Raw genomic sequence first — 16,752 nt, forward strand, 5'->3', positions numbered from 1 at the left:
CACTGGCGCTTTCTGAATGTGCACAAGCACATGTTTGGAGGATTAAACACTAAAGTAGAAAAGTAGACAAGCGCATAAAAATATGCTGGTTACTAGTGGCACGAACCCACCGAGGAATTTCTCTCCTTCACTCAATCTTTCTCTACTTCAACTTCTGCGCGACTAAAGTGCGGAACCACTATCTGATCCGTTAACGACGTTGCAGACTTCTTGTCATAGTTTTTTTTTTTTTTTTTTTTTTTTTTTTTTTTTTTTCCTTCTTCTTTTTTGAAAACAGGTCAACGTGATTTCGTGGAAACCTCCTTTATTTTTCTTCCCGGTCAGCAGATTCTTTTGTATACATATGAAGTTCGCTTGTATCTTTTTAAAATATCAAATAGGAGCGGAAATTCTGAAACGCCGCACTGGAGATACGTGTTTTCGTACTTTGGTCATCGATATATTGGAACAGCTCGATTTGTCTTTGATTTCAAAGGCAGATAAGTAAACATCGGTGTAGTTTAATACATGTATTAATTTTTTTATTTTTATGTACCCTTATATAAACTGTAAATCCTTAGGAGGATATGAGCAGGAGGTAGGGGAGAAAATGAAGACAAACAAGTAACAATCAAATTTTGAATCGTTTATAATGGAGGGTCTGACTCATTTTCCTGTCACACTCTGTCCATATTAGTAAATAACAAGTTATAATAAATATTGATAGATGCAACATTTAAAAAAAAGAAAACAAACAATCATTCAATTTCAGTATTTGCTCAACTTAAATTAAGGAACAATACAAAACGCTTTCTCAATGAGTATTCACAGTATATAATAATATATCTTGGGTGAAATTACTTCACCCATTTTTGAAACGGAAACGCTTCAAATAATACAGCATACGAGTTAAATTGTATAATACTGCAGCTGGTTTTGTCTATTGAAATCCGACTGCTGGTGAAAGCAGGAGAAGTGAAATTCATCATTATTTTGTAACCTTTATACGGGGATACAGGTAGGAATAAATAAGTAAAATATCGATGGCAAAAGTTGAAAAATGCGTATTCCTATTGTATTTACCGCACAATCTCTAAAAATTATGCTTCATTTTTTCGGAGTAAAACCATCCAACAAATCTTATCAGAATTTTCAGTGGGTATTTTTGAGTGAGTGATAAAAACTCGAAGAAAACAAGAGAAATTAACATATCTTGATATAAAATAAAACACGAGTGGTGATTCGACAATCGGAGGTACGCATTTTCCAACTTGAGCCATCGATATGACCCAGAAAAATTCTCGTGGACTGGTGGTGGCTGATGGCCCGAAATTTGATATTAGTCCAGTAGATGTTTTTTCAAGTGATTAAGTCTGTAACATGTAAGTTTGCACAAGGTACTCCAGCAACGAGAGAAAAACGCCATTTCAATGTATCTTTCTCAAGCTGTTAACGATAAACCTGCCACCATGTCACACATCATACGTAGAATGCAGAATCTATTTGTAACTTAGCTTGCATGGCTAGGGCAATGGTATCAGACAGTTTGTATTTTGGTTGAATCTTACAGTAGTTTAATGTCATTAAAAGTTATTTTTCATGTAGCTATCGTTAGGGATGCACATTAGCTGAAAATGCACAATATGCCCCCTGATAAAATAAATGATCTAAAACGACGTTCATTTGACTAAATTAAAGAGAGGAGTCAAGCAATGGCGTTTTCTAAATAGGTACACCAGAGAAGTTCTGATTCTCATATAGAATAGGTATGAAGCTGGAATCATTATTCTTTATATTTTGTGAAGTAAGTATACAGTTGGAAAAGCGGTGTCAGCGTAAACTCAGCAAATGTGGAGCTTTGGTCTTTGATCTTCTCTAGTTCAGCTCAAAAATTAAACGTGAAATGCAACAGTGTAGCTTTCATTCTCTTTCTTTCCAAGGCTCCTTCTTACCTTTAAATGTTCAGTTAGAAAACGCTCTTGATAAAAAATCAATCGGCTTAAGGATAGAAAACAATCTTTTTAATGAAGAGTTTCTAAGATTTTCTCTCGGTTTATAAGAGAGGCTATGCAACAACGTACAATTTTAAAAACAAAAATCGTCCTAATGCGGCACAAAAAACACAAATCACACAAGATAGATATCTAGAGGAGAATGTTGCGATTATTTTTATTGCTAAGTTAAAGCAGCAGCTGGGTTTTAAAATAGCTTATAAAAATTTGAATTGATCACTTCAAAGTCAGTCAAAAGACGGTTACGAAAGTCATAACCGACCCGATAACTTATAAAAATTTTCAAATAAGTATACTAACAAATCACGTAATCCAGGCAACACCCCTAATCTAGTGCACTGTGTTTTTTAGGTTGCGCTTCACTGAAGTTGATGGTTGTCAGTCTCAGTCAAACACTTAAATCGTCGATGTTTCATGCAAAATTTTAAATTAAGTTTTGGTATTTTCAGATACACATCTTTCGACTTTAGCCATATGCATGTATGAGAGAGGCATCAGCCGATTTCGTGCAAATATAATCTCATGTTTAGACTTTGGAGGGTTTTTCCTCTCTTCATCTCGAAAATCTTGAAAACTATATGATACGAAGGGATAATTTCGTTTATTGTGCACATCCTAAAAAATCTGACTTGTTTTTTTCTTCAGCGCGACGCTCTATACTTCTAGTAAAAACCTTAAGGATAGAGGAGAGCCTTTCGACAGAGCACAGTTAAGCATCTTCATGTGGGAAATGCGTGGAGAGCGCGAGATGGTCACATTTGTGAAGGCGCATAGATACCACTATTCCTGCTCTTCGGATGAAGGAGTTGCATGTAGAAAAAATTGAAGGCGCTCTATTTTGTTGAGCTCACAGTGGTGAAGCGCCCTACTGTGCTGCAGGATGTAGGCAAAGTATCAAATTACAGTGCAATCATATGAAGAAAAAGTCGTACATTTACGTTACAAAGGGACCGCTCCCACACCACTTGTAGCCCAACCTCGGACTTTTCGCGCCCTTAAAACGATGAAAAAAAAAAAAAAAAAAACTTATCTGGCGATTATTACTCGCTAATAGCCGAGTTATAATGGAGATCAACCCGGTAAATCTTCAGACATAACTATGAAAAAAAATTAAAAATCTGCAGGATTAGAGATTTTATATATTACGGATCATATTCATTAGCACGGAGGAAGGTCTCTCACAATAATGAAATCGATATAATTCACGGAATAGACAATGCTTCCTCTCTCTTACAGCTATTCGATAGGGCACGGCAGAAATTTAATTGATGAGAGATGATATGAGAGATTTAATTGATGAGAGAATCACTAGTTGTTCAGTCAGTGTCATTTTACGATTTATTTATTTGTCTGAGACTTAAAAAAATTTTGGTGAGGGGGGGGGGGGGGCACAGTGGATTCACCGTTACAACCTTAATTTAACACTGAATTAGGTACAAGATTTAAGCTGATGGATATGTTTCTTTTTACGGTTCAGTCGTATTTATAATGTTACTCACTCTACTGAGATCAAGAATCTAAAAAGAAGGTATGTACGTCTGAAAACTCAAAATAAAGTATCTGAGTTATATTACATAGAAATCAGCAGAAACTACAAAAAATAAGGCAAAATATTTCCGAGGTGCATGAGAGATTTAATTAAATTAACGTGCTTATTTTAGAGCACTATGCACTACAATATATTTTCCTGATCATCGCTTATAGATGTAATTTGCTCTGTGTATTTCAGTATATGTTTTCATTAATAAAAAACCAGAAGCCCGCAAAGTGATTGTAGACTCCTTTTAGCATCGTTCATTTTCATATAAAAAACCGTCGCCTTGTTCATTGTTGCATTACGAATATGCGAATGATAGTGAAACCCAATTCAAATTGATTTTCAACGGGGAATAATTTGGTTGAGATTTTTACACGATAAAGTAGCTTCAATCAGGGACGGAAGGTGACAGATTAAAGTCTGATTTTTCCGTCGCTAATCTGGATCTCACAGCGATGGTGGAAAATAGTTTCAATGAAATGAGTCCCTCTTGTAGATGATTTTGCCCAACAAATTCTGAGGCAAATAGACCAATATTCATACTACGTATCGACTTAAACCTAACTCAAGTTCTCTCAAAAAGCGCCATACTCTTTCATTATTCATTGAAATAAACATTTTAAGCATAAAAATAAATCCCATCAGCTTAAAAGGAACATCACTTCAATCTATTATTTTATACATAGCCACATTACTGCGATAAACTAATGCAGAAAATTATCTCATCTTAGGATACATAATTTTATTAACCAGGTAATTACAAATATTTACAGATTCAACAAGAATTAGTGACGGGAATGAACAAAATGAAAAAAAAAAAAAAAATAAACGATAAACTTACTTCTATATTTACAGAAATGCTCGTAGTTTAAGATCAACGACTATTACAGTCGTTCGTTGATGAGGTACGAATATTGACTCCAAATAGTTGGTGAAAGTTCAAAAAAGCGTGCTTCGTAATGCGACGTTGCAGGTGTCTTAACATAAATTATTCATTTAAAAGAAACTTGAATTTATATTTTTCCTCAAAGTCTCTTCTGACTTTTCTCCTCTTTGCGAAAATGTCTTTTTGAAAAAACGTCAGATAGTAATGATGCTTGATTTTTTTTGACCCAGAAAAAAAACGCGTAAATTTTGAAACACCACATTAAGGAAAGCATTTTCGGACTCTCGTTAGCAAAATTGATGTTTTCAAATCACCGCTTTACATAAGATGCAATATGAGAGAAGATGATGAAAAAGAATTTGGTTTCTCCTTCCAATAATGACGTAATTTCATTAATGACGGTTTATCACCGTGCGAAGCACGGGTTGGTTGCTAGTTTACTATGCAGGGCCAGATTAAGGGGGTGGCCACATGGGCCGCGGCCCATGGCGGCAAATTTTGCAATTTTTTTAAATGTAGGTATAAAAAAAAATCGGATTCAGAAAAAAAAAATTATCAAAAAGAAAAGGAGATAAAATCTCTTTTTCCTGAGAGTATAGTAATTTCTAATTTTGTCGTTTTTCGGTGATAAAAGAGACAGTATATTTAATTAGTCGAGTTAAGAGATCACTAAACACGCAATTTGGCCCGGTGCTCAGCGCAGAGAAGAATGATGACGAGGACTTGAGATGAAAAGGACAAGCCCTCGGCGCGGCGCGGTTGGCATGTAACACATATTACCGCCTACAAGACTGCATGAATACTTCACACATCGCATCAAACACAGTGTGGTCAGGAGCGGTTGGCGTGAAACGCATAGCGCCTACAAGACTGCAGGAATACTTCACGCATTGCGCCAAACACAGTGCGATCAACGCGGCGCAGCGGCGGAAGTTAAAATTATCTAACCACATTTATGTTTGTTCTTTCATAATTTGTTGGTTCATTTCTTATAAATGGAGGACCTTGTCCACATAGAGATAGGTTTACGGAACTTAACTTTCGCGTCAAGTTCCGTGAAATTTTGCATCTTTTGAAATGTATCCAACACGCGCAGGTAAACGCCTCTTATGCACCCCTCCCCCTCCGGCACGTTCACTTGATGGTTTTTATTGATGTTTCAAAACGAATGAGAAGGGGGTGGCAAAATACAGGCGGCCCATAGGCGGCAAGTATAGGTAAATCTGGCCCTGTTACTATAATACGACGATTTAGACTTCTAGCAGCCCATTTGGTCGTGACAGTGTTCCTCAAAATAGGATGGTAGTAATAGCTCAATACTTTTAGATACTAAGGTCTCTTTACCCGTGGGAGTTCACACGTAAATATGTGTAAAGTAGCTGGGCAGAAACGACTGTAGACAAAGTCATGTTATAGGTTTTTAATAGCAATATGTATTCTGTGGTGCAGTCATCCGAAGGTACCTACATTGCAGTTATAGTACGGCGTATGTCATTGCCTGACAAGCATCAATATCTTTCGCTTTTCAAGACGTGCATTCCACACGAATTGTATAATATATGTGTGTGTATTAAAAAAGTTAGAACTTAAGTATGGAGTCAAAATCAATTAATTACTTACAATTGCCCGCTTTGTGCGGCACAGGGAACACAATATCTGAAGAGATTGAACTGTACCAATATCTACGATACTGAAACGTTGTAAATAGTTTGACTCTAAAATGTGCATGAAAGCAATATCACAAGGTAACATTTAGAGATCCTAATCTGTAGGATGCTTACCGTGCAAAAAGAACATGTTTGTACAATAATTAATAATTATTTTATGCTTAAACAAGTTAGATCACACTTTAGTTCATATAAATACTGTTGAATATAATTAATATCACTTAAACATTTACGCACCTTTTAAATCAGCGCAAATGCATAGGAGAAATGAACAAAGTAAACAGAAAAAGAAAAAAAGACACTTAAAAATATGAGAACTTTCACATGAATATTAAATGAAACCGCAGCAAGTGTCCGATATAGGTACTCAATGGGAAAAGGAGGGAACTTGGCTACAAGTGAAAGAAGTAGTTGCCGGTGTCATCTCAGGTAAGCAAAAGAGTCATCCAATAAGACATAGGCTGCAATTAACCCAATTAAATTAAAAAATAAACAATATTTTTTTACAACTGCAAAAAATTTGCCGTAATAAAATGATACATTTCAGTAATCAAGTTACAACTTTCCACCTTCTTATGTGTACCTACACTGTACAAACAAAGGGGAAAATTCTTAATTAAAAAAAGTTTTATGCAGATATTGAAATCTATCATGTATAATAACAGTATTAGTATTCACACTTCACTCATAATGTGAAGATAATCTGAAAGAGAAAAAATTAAAGAGTCTGATTTCTTCTTTTTCATCCTCCAAAAAGTCTCAAGCCTGCGGGAGACCCTCGTCTCAATTTTATCGAATGTATTTTGTTTCTGACGTCGCACACGTCAGGATTAGAGTCCCTTTATACTGAGAGTCAAGACAACACCCCTCATGGAGTCACAAACGGGAATAAAGATTACACAAATTGAACGTTTTTCGTAATCTTTGATCGGCTCATTTTTAAATTCCTTTCTCCGTTCCTTCTCTCATTCCGTTTGTTCCTTGTCGAACCCGAAATTCCTCGGTCCATTCCAGATTTTAATCTTTGCAATCGGTGAAAATGTAATCTTTATTCCCGTTTCTGACACTGTGAAGGCCTAAAATCCGGTTGACCAATCAGAAATGGATTCGCATTGTCTTGACTCTCAGTATAAAGGGACTCTAGTCAGGATTAGACGGAATGAATGAATTATCGGCTGAATCTCGCTTATTAGATGAAGATTTTCATGATAAAATACACGGGTTCCCAGTGGTGTTTAGGTCGGCTTCAAGTGTTAGTTTGACCTCCTGCCGAATCTCCATTCTATCTTCGAAGAGAAAAGATTTTCAGGCTGAAAATAATTTATCTCTTGCACGAGTATTATGAGACAACGTGAACCATCTGCAAGTTTCCAAGAGGAAAAGAGTCCTGGGTGATTTTTCAGCAATTTATCTGCCTTTCCGATGCTCGAGAGTCGCCTAAAGTTTGAGTAAACTGTCCCCCAAAAAAGGGGGGATCGTATTCTCTGCCGAGTTTTCACAAAAAATTCTCATCACAATTTTTTTTAATCTTAGGTGTTTAAAATACTTTCTGAGTGATTTATACTAGGCCGAACCAACAGTAAGTTACGTAAAGTAAACAAAAGGATGATAATTCAAAGAAAGGTTCTTTTGTATGCCTTTTTACTGCGAGAGCCTGAAAATTTTATCGGCATGCGGCTGTAGAAAAAACCTGTAATGAGACCTCTGGGAAAGTTTTGGCTCGAGTTTAAAGCTATTTTTGGTGCTACAACATTGTAAATTTTCACTGTTTGCGAGTCCAAGAGTTGCCTACGTATGTGCTAAAGTTGCAAGTTTGGACCAGGGATGTCACCATTACCAGCTTTGAGCTCAAGCTAAGAATCGCAAAAGAGTCTTTCATCATTACTGGGTTTCAATCCACCCACATTCGTCACCTTCCTGACATAAAGGCGTGACAACACTTGACGACGAACCCTATTGTCCAAATAACTCGATGCTTTCTTGGGCTCACCTCAAATTGGACGTATTTCTGTCAAACGGAACTAAGCGCCAAATTGAGTTCCTTTTGAGGATTTCAGAATGCCGGATAGCGCGTTCTGTCAAACGGAACTAAGCGCCATGTAAAAGCATTGCGAGTATAGGACGAGCTAACATCGCGTTCCGCAACACTCCCAATCCAAGCTCCCCTCTCCCTTCCTCCCCCTATGGCGCTTAGTTCCGTTTGATAGAAATACTTCCAATTGTAGTTACGCCCTTTTATGAGCCAAGCGACGATTTAACGAATATATCTATAGTGTTTCCGGAAAAAAGGGGCAACTTTTTAGGAGGCTCTTTGTGAAGATGTATCTCTCAGGGAGGGGTGGGGGCAACGCTCTCTTGCCAGCCCCCAACGAAATGTGTATCCTGAGCTTAATTGCGAGAAGTGCGTGAAGAGCTTTAGTCGTCCCACGTCGGGAATTCCGTGGGTGGGACGAAAAGGCTCTCGGATCGTTGGCTGAGCGGTGGCGCCCTGGAGGTGGGCGGCCTGGCGGGCGGCTCAGGTTTCACCTCCTGCTTGTGGGGCGCCGAAACCGGTTGTCGGGCGGGGCTCGTCGCCTTGCTCAGAGGCGGCTTCATTTCGATATTCTGCTGACCGCCTTCCGCCCCTCTGAGCCCGTCTTCATCGTCCGGTTCGTGCTCCAGGGAGCTGTGCTTTATGCCGTAGTAGAAGTACACGCCAAAGCCTGTAATATGAGATCATTATTTATCAGAGCAGAATACAGGTATAACCCATATCGCCTAGAGACCCTTTATACCCAGAGTTAAGACAACTCACTTTTGGTTGGGCTGAAAGTGGCCTAAAAAAAAAATCCAATTCTGATTGGTTCTCGCTCATGGAGGCCGAAACGAGTGCACCAAGATGGCGGTACCTCGAATGTGAACAAGAATAATGAAAATATTACCTAATTGTGGTTTTTCAAGAGTAAATTGTTATTTCCATCGGTCCAAAATGAAAATAGATTAAGAAATTATTCACAAACCAATCTCATTTTCTTTTTAATTGATCAATTTGTTGATGTTGTTGTTTCTGTGTGACAGACATCGCAGGATTCCTGATCCTTATCCCTCAATATCGTTCGTTTGGGTGCACTCGTTTCGGCCTCCATGGCCAGCCAAGGCCGGCTGCCAGTCAGCTGATAATCGAGTTGTCTTAACTCTGGGTATAAAGGGACTCTAATATCGTCGGCGTAAGTCCGCAGTCACATATCTCGTTAGCGGTGTCTAAAAATCTCCGTCCCTATGTTATTTTTTTAAAGGAGAACATATTGACATCATTTCTTGAAGTTTATGCCGAATTTTCTCCGCACAGAGAAGAAAAATCACGGCAGCTTTACAGAATTGCCGTTGAGAAGTTTTTTGTTTAAAAAATGAAGAATGACAGGAAGTCTGCGACGTCGCAAACCGAGTTATGTGATTGCCGACTTACACCGTCGATATACAACCCAAACAGCTTTTTTTTAACGGAAAAATCATCGGGAAGTTCAGTATCAGTTTCAGTAGAGTAATCAATCGGAGTAGTTTGAAAGTAAGTTGTAGGTAATTTTTTTACGATTTATTGGCGATGACATCGCTAGGATCACCAAAATCTGAGCAATTATCCTCAATCTTGTCGCAATTTTATCTCTAAAAAATCGTGTTCGATAAAATTGAAATTTTATCTCAATTTGTCACGATCCTTTTTAGCGATAAATCGCCGTCGACGAAATCGCGATTTGATTGAAAATTTTCGGGATGAAATCGCAATTTGTCGCAATTTTTTATCCGTTCATTTTGCAATAAATCAACGCCGATAAAATTGCGATAAATTATCCGATCAAATCGCAACTTATCGCAATTTTTGCTACTTGGGAAGGCCATTCAAGCATTATGTAAGACATTTCCGTTGACTTATTGACTTTCCTCCGCCTCTTGTAATGTAAGGCACCGATGAGACAACTTTTCGCCCCTTTTTCTCTTTTGTACTGCGTAAGACCGACCCTCCCCTCCTCCCAGCTGCAGGAAACAACAGAAAAGCCTTAAAAATGGCTGAAAAAATGTTACCTTCTTTCAAATTTAGAAATCTTGGCTTGAAACCTTAACCCTGCCCCCTCGTAATACTTTGTAAGGTCGACCGTTAAGCTACATAATATGCAATTCGTTCGTAAAACTTTACGAAGTTTGATAAACTCGTTTGGTACACTGTTCAACATGTAGCTCAACGGCCGTCAGGATAGTAGGATGACGGTTGCTGTCCATCTAAAAGAATCAAGTTTTAAGAGGTTACAATGATTAATTTTATCTTCCCTCCCTGTCCACTCCCACTGGAAAAAAACACATTGGATCTAGAGTCCAGACTCCTGAAAACATCGACAAGAAAAAGTACTCTTGATTCAATCAGAATCTAGCTTAAATCAATAACCAAGCCTCATAATTTAAGCGGATTTCGTTTTGATTCAAGCAAAAATCCGATTGAATCAAGAGTATTTTTCTCGTCAATGTTTTCAAGAGTCTGGACTCTAGATCCAATGTGGTTTTTTTCCAGTGCCCATTAAATTCAAATGTGAGAGTATACGTATACAATATTTTGATTTAAGAAAGACGTTTCTCCAGACGAGCGATGCTTTGAAGTAATTCTGGTGAAACGGTGGTGAAATCTTACCTATCGTCATCCAGACCGTGAATCGAACAAGAGTCAGAACGGAGAGTTTGAAGATGAGGTATATGTTGACCGCCACTGCAATCCCAGGAACAAAAGGGACGCATGGAGTCATGAAGAGTAGCGCTTTCCTGTGAAGCAAACATCAAACAGTTCCATGAGCCGTGTTGTGAAGCGCATTGATGGGACGATGATTGGAGGCAAAGCATAGATCGAATGGTATTCGACCGCACAATGTAAAGTATGCAAATTTAGGAGGACGAGGTGGTACTTCAGTCGTCATTTATGATGTGGTGAGATGGACGCAAGGTAGATTTACACAGGTATGGACAGAACTAAACAACTGGCCTCTGATTGGCTCTCCAGCGGCCCCTTAACGTCAGCCATTTTGTATGTTTTGATTATTTTGATTTATTATGTTCGGTTTATCGTTTGTCAAAATTTTGTGGATTTTTTGCACAATTTTGGTTATACAATATTAATTTTAGCGTTTAAACGCACAAACGTTTGAATGTTAATTTGATTGTAATTTAATTAAAAAACGGGCCCCTTAACCTACGTCACGAGGTCATGTGACACGTACTGAGGCTCATGGGAAATTTTCAACTTTTCCATACCTGTGTAAATCTACCTTGAGATGGACGAGGGAGATAGGTTACTTGAGTATCCGAATCAGGCACACATCATAGCCCTATAATCTCAGAGCCTGCGAGGCTCCTTCATTTTGACCGCCTGGCAATTTTGCGGACACCGGTGCTGTAATAGTTGTATCAAATTACCGTACTGATAAAACAAGTCAATGTCTCTTTCCATAAGGCATTGCGTTACATTTTGCGCTTATGGAAAAACCCTAGTATAATGCATAGTTTGGTTAGGGGAAAAAGTAAGGACATACGGAAAAGTGACACTGACGACTGAATTTTGTGTTAAACCAACCGAAACCTTTAAATCATTCCATGACATCTCAGGACTGCGCAGCTGTCCTCCTGACCTAGTATTATAAAGTTTTTCTCGATTCTATATTCCGGTCACGCATTGCAAACAGATAGAGCATTGGATTAAAATCACATCTACAACAAGATCCGGGTTCGAGCCTAAGGCCGCCCGTGTCTACTTTAAACGGGGTTGGAGCTTTGAACCACAAAATTCAGTTAATTAAACCAAAAGATTTGGTCAATTCAACCGAAAGAAAAACTTAACCTACAGGATGTGCTTCTCTCTGTTCTACTCGCTATATTCATGCAAGATGTTGGTTAATTTTTTTCATTGTGCACCAAACACAGCTGAAAAAGAGCAACCAAACTAAAAAAAAAATACTATCAAAATGTTGTCATAGTACCATTATAAACTTGAAAATATTCGTGAAACATCCATCACACGATGAAACGCCCTTAAATTTACTGAAATTGATATATCAGAGGCGTTTGGATTTCCATATGTTTGTCTCGATATTTACGAGAGTTTTAAACATTTGACCTAAATCTTAAATTTATCAGTTTTATAAATTATTAGACTGAAAATTAGTTCGTTGAAAAATCGATCCAATTCGAAAATAAATGTCAAATTTTAAAATGATACAGTGATACACACTGTGCGAAACTGTCATCCAGTCCTTTGCACATACTTTCGTAGCAGGGTAGCGCAATCAACGAATTTTGCGAAACTAAAATAGGAGCAAAGGACTCGGGTGAAGTAGAGCAAGGACATGTGTAAACAATTTGGCAGAATGTTCTAAACCTTAATGAAAAAGCCGAGTAATTTAGGAACGGCAGAGACCCAGCGCAGAAGCGAAAAGCAACAATGCGAGAGAACAAAACGCATTAAAAGCCAACACGCCATAGTTTCAGATCCAAACTTTGTTTTCGCCCGATGGGTTTCTCAGGGATCAAGAAATTTTAAGGGCCATTTGGCAACCTGCTGGAGAAAGCTCGCGTGCATCTAAGTTTAAATTGCATTTTGTTGTGAGCCATCGCCAGCTCACCACTAACTTAGCCAACTTAAATTGATGTAAGGTGAGTTCCCTTCTTAGCTCCGGTCTCATCCTTGATCAAATATGCTGCAGCCGTTTTGGCGAGTGCGCAGTCAAACAAAGATGGCGCAAAAAAGAAGGCTTAATTGAGAAAATGAAAGTGATAATTTAATTTTTAAGAAAAAGTGAAAGAACGTCTGCACTGACAATTGTGGAACTGCGAGAATGTGTACTTACTTTGTATACTTTTTTTTTATTTTTTTCTTGTTTAAATTTCTGCTAATACAGTGGAACTAACAATGGAACTAGGCAAATGTGCCTTTTTAAAAGGTTTGAATAATAAGTAAATGATTTCGCTCAAAGTGAGTCGTTTGCGAAAGCTGAATTGCGGTTATTTTTTATTCAACGTTAAGAAATATCCAACCGAATCGAATGTTTTTCCGATTTGAACTTGACAGGCCAATAAACAGGTTAAAAACGTGTTCTTTTGAATCCTAATTTACTACGATCAGATACGGAGGATCCCGGATTATATTACAATTCAACGCCCTCGATTGACACGAAAATGAAGTAAAGAACTTTCGTTTAACACCTTAGGACATTGGAAAGTTTTTCGTCGAAATCTCAAAATCCAATTTTTCTCAAAACTCCACAAAAAAAGCTAAACTGAAAATTTCGACCCCACGAAAGCTCCTTTTTGCGGGTGCTTTCAAACAACTTTGCGATGAAATATTCTGATCATACGTGCTGTAGTTCAAAAGGCCGCAGGAATAACGGTGAATGGTAAATGAGATTTGCATCGTTTCTATGACCTGCAGGGATCATATTTTGTTTCATCGCAACCCGAAGCTATGTTGCGTCATTACGGGTAAATTAGTTTGTTTCATAGTATTGTTCATGAGAAAACACATTTTCGAACATGTAAGAAGCGGCAACACTGAGCGAGGGAAAAATTATTCATCTTTGGTGGAGTCGTTACACCGCACCGCCACCGTGAAAAAGCTACGATGAAAACATGCATATTTTTCCGCGATATGTCACGATAAGAGAGGAGGTTGGGGTACAGGCACCTGCATTTTTTCTCGGACCAGACGTTTGCTGCTCTCATCGAAGTCGTTTCATTGGCGTTGCGAAAATGTGCAAAAATATTAGCCTCTCGGACATAAAACCAAAGATCTCTTTGCAACCCTTATTTTCGCGACTTCACCATTTAACTTACCACCTCGTTGGCTATTGAATAACTTGTATTACTTGACTTACTACTACTACTACTACTTACTACTTGACTTGACTTGACTTACTTTGTATCTAATAACGTTTAGCATGATTTTTTAACTCAATTAGAGGAAAAAGTGACCTGATTTAAAGCAAAATATCCTCAAATTTACCGCCTAGAAGATTTCCTTATGAGCCAATTAAGAAAATAATGCTTTTTAAACGAAAAAAAGATGCCTTTTTAAGAAAGAAAGTCACTTACAGCAAGCAAAAACCAGATTTTGTTCACCTTTTTTATTCTTGATTCAAAATAAAATCTTCTTGACGGCATACTCAAGAATGTTTCTTTATCTCTTTTATCTCGATTTATTTTGCGAGGTAAGTTCCTTACTCTTAATGGATGCCTGTCATTCTTAATATGTTGGGGCTCCTTCAATTGTATTTGATACTATACAACACCTCTATTGTGAAATAGTGAAGCGCCGTGGGTGACACGCTGCGGCGCGGCGGGTGGCCGGCCAGCACGCATTGCGCATTGGCGCCTACAAACCTAAGGGGATACTCTACGCATTGCGCAATGCGTGAAGTATCCTCTTAGGTTTGTAGGCGTCAGTGCGCGTCTCGTGCTGGCAGCACGTCGCGTCACTCCGCTTTATGTTAGACCCTAATATTTAAACTTGCGGGGTCAGCGTTTTTCAACTCGTGATTTTTGCATGAATTACTCTCATTTAAATGACAAAAAAAAATATATATTCATGAAAGGAAAATATAATGTATGTTTTGTAAATATTAAGGTAGTGATTTCCAAAGCTTATGAATTATTTCTTTAATATTTTGTGCTTTTACTGTGCTACATTGTGGTGCACGCCCAACCAAACGCTTAAAATAGGATGTATTTGACTCTTAAAAGATCGATGTACAAATTGGCTAAAACCAAAAATTGTGTGCTTCTTGGTTTATTTCTCCTGTTATTCATTTTTTATAGTTTCTTTCAACACAACTACTTTTTATTGACTTTAATATCGATACCATCGCTCGGCAAAGGTTTTATGAATATTTGCCACGTTTTAAAAATGTAAGTGTTTTTAAAATAAAGTAATATTCCATTAAAAAAAGTTTATATAAGGTTACTTTTATATCTGAAATTTTAAGGATAGAAATAAAACAAGTATTCACCCATGCCCATTTAAAATGATAAATCAGAAGAAGAGAGTAACATTTCATTTAAAAAGCGAGTTACTGCAACAACTCCTCCCTCTCTCTCAATTTTCTCATTTCAATAATGTCAATATAATTTTATATACGGACTAAAATATAACACTTGGACCAAGTCACTGTTGCTTATTTTACGCGTGGACGTAAACTATTGGACAAAACAGGTGTGCGGACAAAAAATCGTTGACGGAATGTCCTGAAACCGGAAAGAGTACGTACATTCTTAGGGACAGTATGACCATTCGTATCTTCTTAAAACAGACAACTGTTCTGCTCCCTGATTGGTCTACGAGTTTTAGACCTTCATATAGCTGGAATGCCCCCCTTCCCTCGTTCCGATTTGAGAGCACAACGTAACAACAACAATAATAATAATATATTTTTATTTGTAAATGCACATTTTTCAACAGCTAGAAAATATATGTCAGGGTTAGTGAGGATAGAAGAAAAAAAAGAAAAGAAAGGAAAAGAGAATACAGATTTTTCAAAAAAGGGCTTGTGCTAAATACTTTGCTTCACTATAAAAACATTTGGCAATAAAAAATTTTTTTAAAACGTTAAGAAAATTCGAGTCCCTGTATTTGCTTTTTAGAGCTGAGGGGAGCTTTAGAAATAGGAGTTGGCCGCGCCTTAGAGAGTGGCTGTTCTTGGTGGCATTTGTCAAAACATGGAATCTAGCGTTGATTTTACTGAGAGCCACAGGGGCTAAAGAGGTTTCAACTCACCTGTTCTGCGGTTTTCTCGAGATGAGAGCCAAAACGGCTATGATGGAGGCGAACAGGATGTAGAGTACAAGTTTGAGGAAAGTCCCCATGGAGTCCATGGCACAAACGATGAGTAGATCGAAGAGGATAATGAGGATGTATAGGAGCAACACGTACTTCATCACCATCATGCCACTCTCCTCGGTAGCCGGGCCCGTGTCCACCCATGGAAAGATCGCCGGGCACAAGTACGTCGCCGCCTGCAAAACCCCAATCCCTTCCAATGAATCATGTGCAAATCTATATTACAAAAATGCAGGATAAACATCCTCACCCTCCGGCCAAAGTATCATAAGCGCCATGCGACGTTCAAAATTTTCGCCGCCAATTTATTTTCTTACACACTGGAAAAAAACACATTGGATCTAGAGTCTAAAGACTCTTAAAAACATCGACAAGAAAAAGTACTCTTGATTCAATCAAAATCTAGCTTAAATCAAGAGCCAAGCCTCTTAATTTAAGCGAATTTCGTTTTGATTCGAGCAAAAATCCGATTGAACCAAGAGTATTTTTTCTTGTCAATGTTTTCAAGAGTCTGGACTCTAGATCCAATGTGTGTTTTTTTTCCAGTGCAGAGAAATTTGTTCAACAAAGCTGTCCGAAAATCTCACTGAATTTTCTTTCTACCGCCGATAAAATTTGGTGAAATTTTCAAAGAGATTCAACCAATAATTTCGCTGTAAAAAATAAAATGGCGGCGAAAAATTGAAATGTCGCATGTCGCTTGTGATAATTTGGCCGGAGGTGACGATGTGACAAAAATGGAGAGGATACATCTCGATCATGAAGTTCCAAATTTCCCGCTTCTATATATTCTTTGCTCATAGTTATCAAAACTCTGATCATCTGAGATC

At 37.9% G+C, this 16,752-nt stretch overlaps 1 protein-coding gene across 1 annotated transcript in view; it reads right to left on the reverse strand.

Moving 5' to 3' along the window:
* Positions 1–610: 610 nt before the first annotated feature.
* Positions 611–16,752, reverse strand: part of LOC109034410 (solute carrier family 7 member 14) — a 168,158-nt gene continuing 152,016 nt past the window's right edge. Inside the window, 3 exon segments of the mRNA XM_072299442.1 lie at positions 611–8,783; positions 10,739–10,866; positions 15,860–16,098. Of these exon segments, the coding sequence (XP_072155543.1) occupies positions 8,497–8,783; positions 10,739–10,866; positions 15,860–16,098 (654 nt within the window). The 3' untranslated portion in view covers positions 611–8,496.

The sequence above is a fragment of the Bemisia tabaci genome, chromosome 4, assembly GCF_918797505.1.
Source record: "Bemisia tabaci chromosome 4, PGI_BMITA_v3".
Taxonomy (NCBI): domain Eukaryota; kingdom Metazoa; phylum Arthropoda; class Insecta; order Hemiptera; family Aleyrodidae; genus Bemisia; species Bemisia tabaci.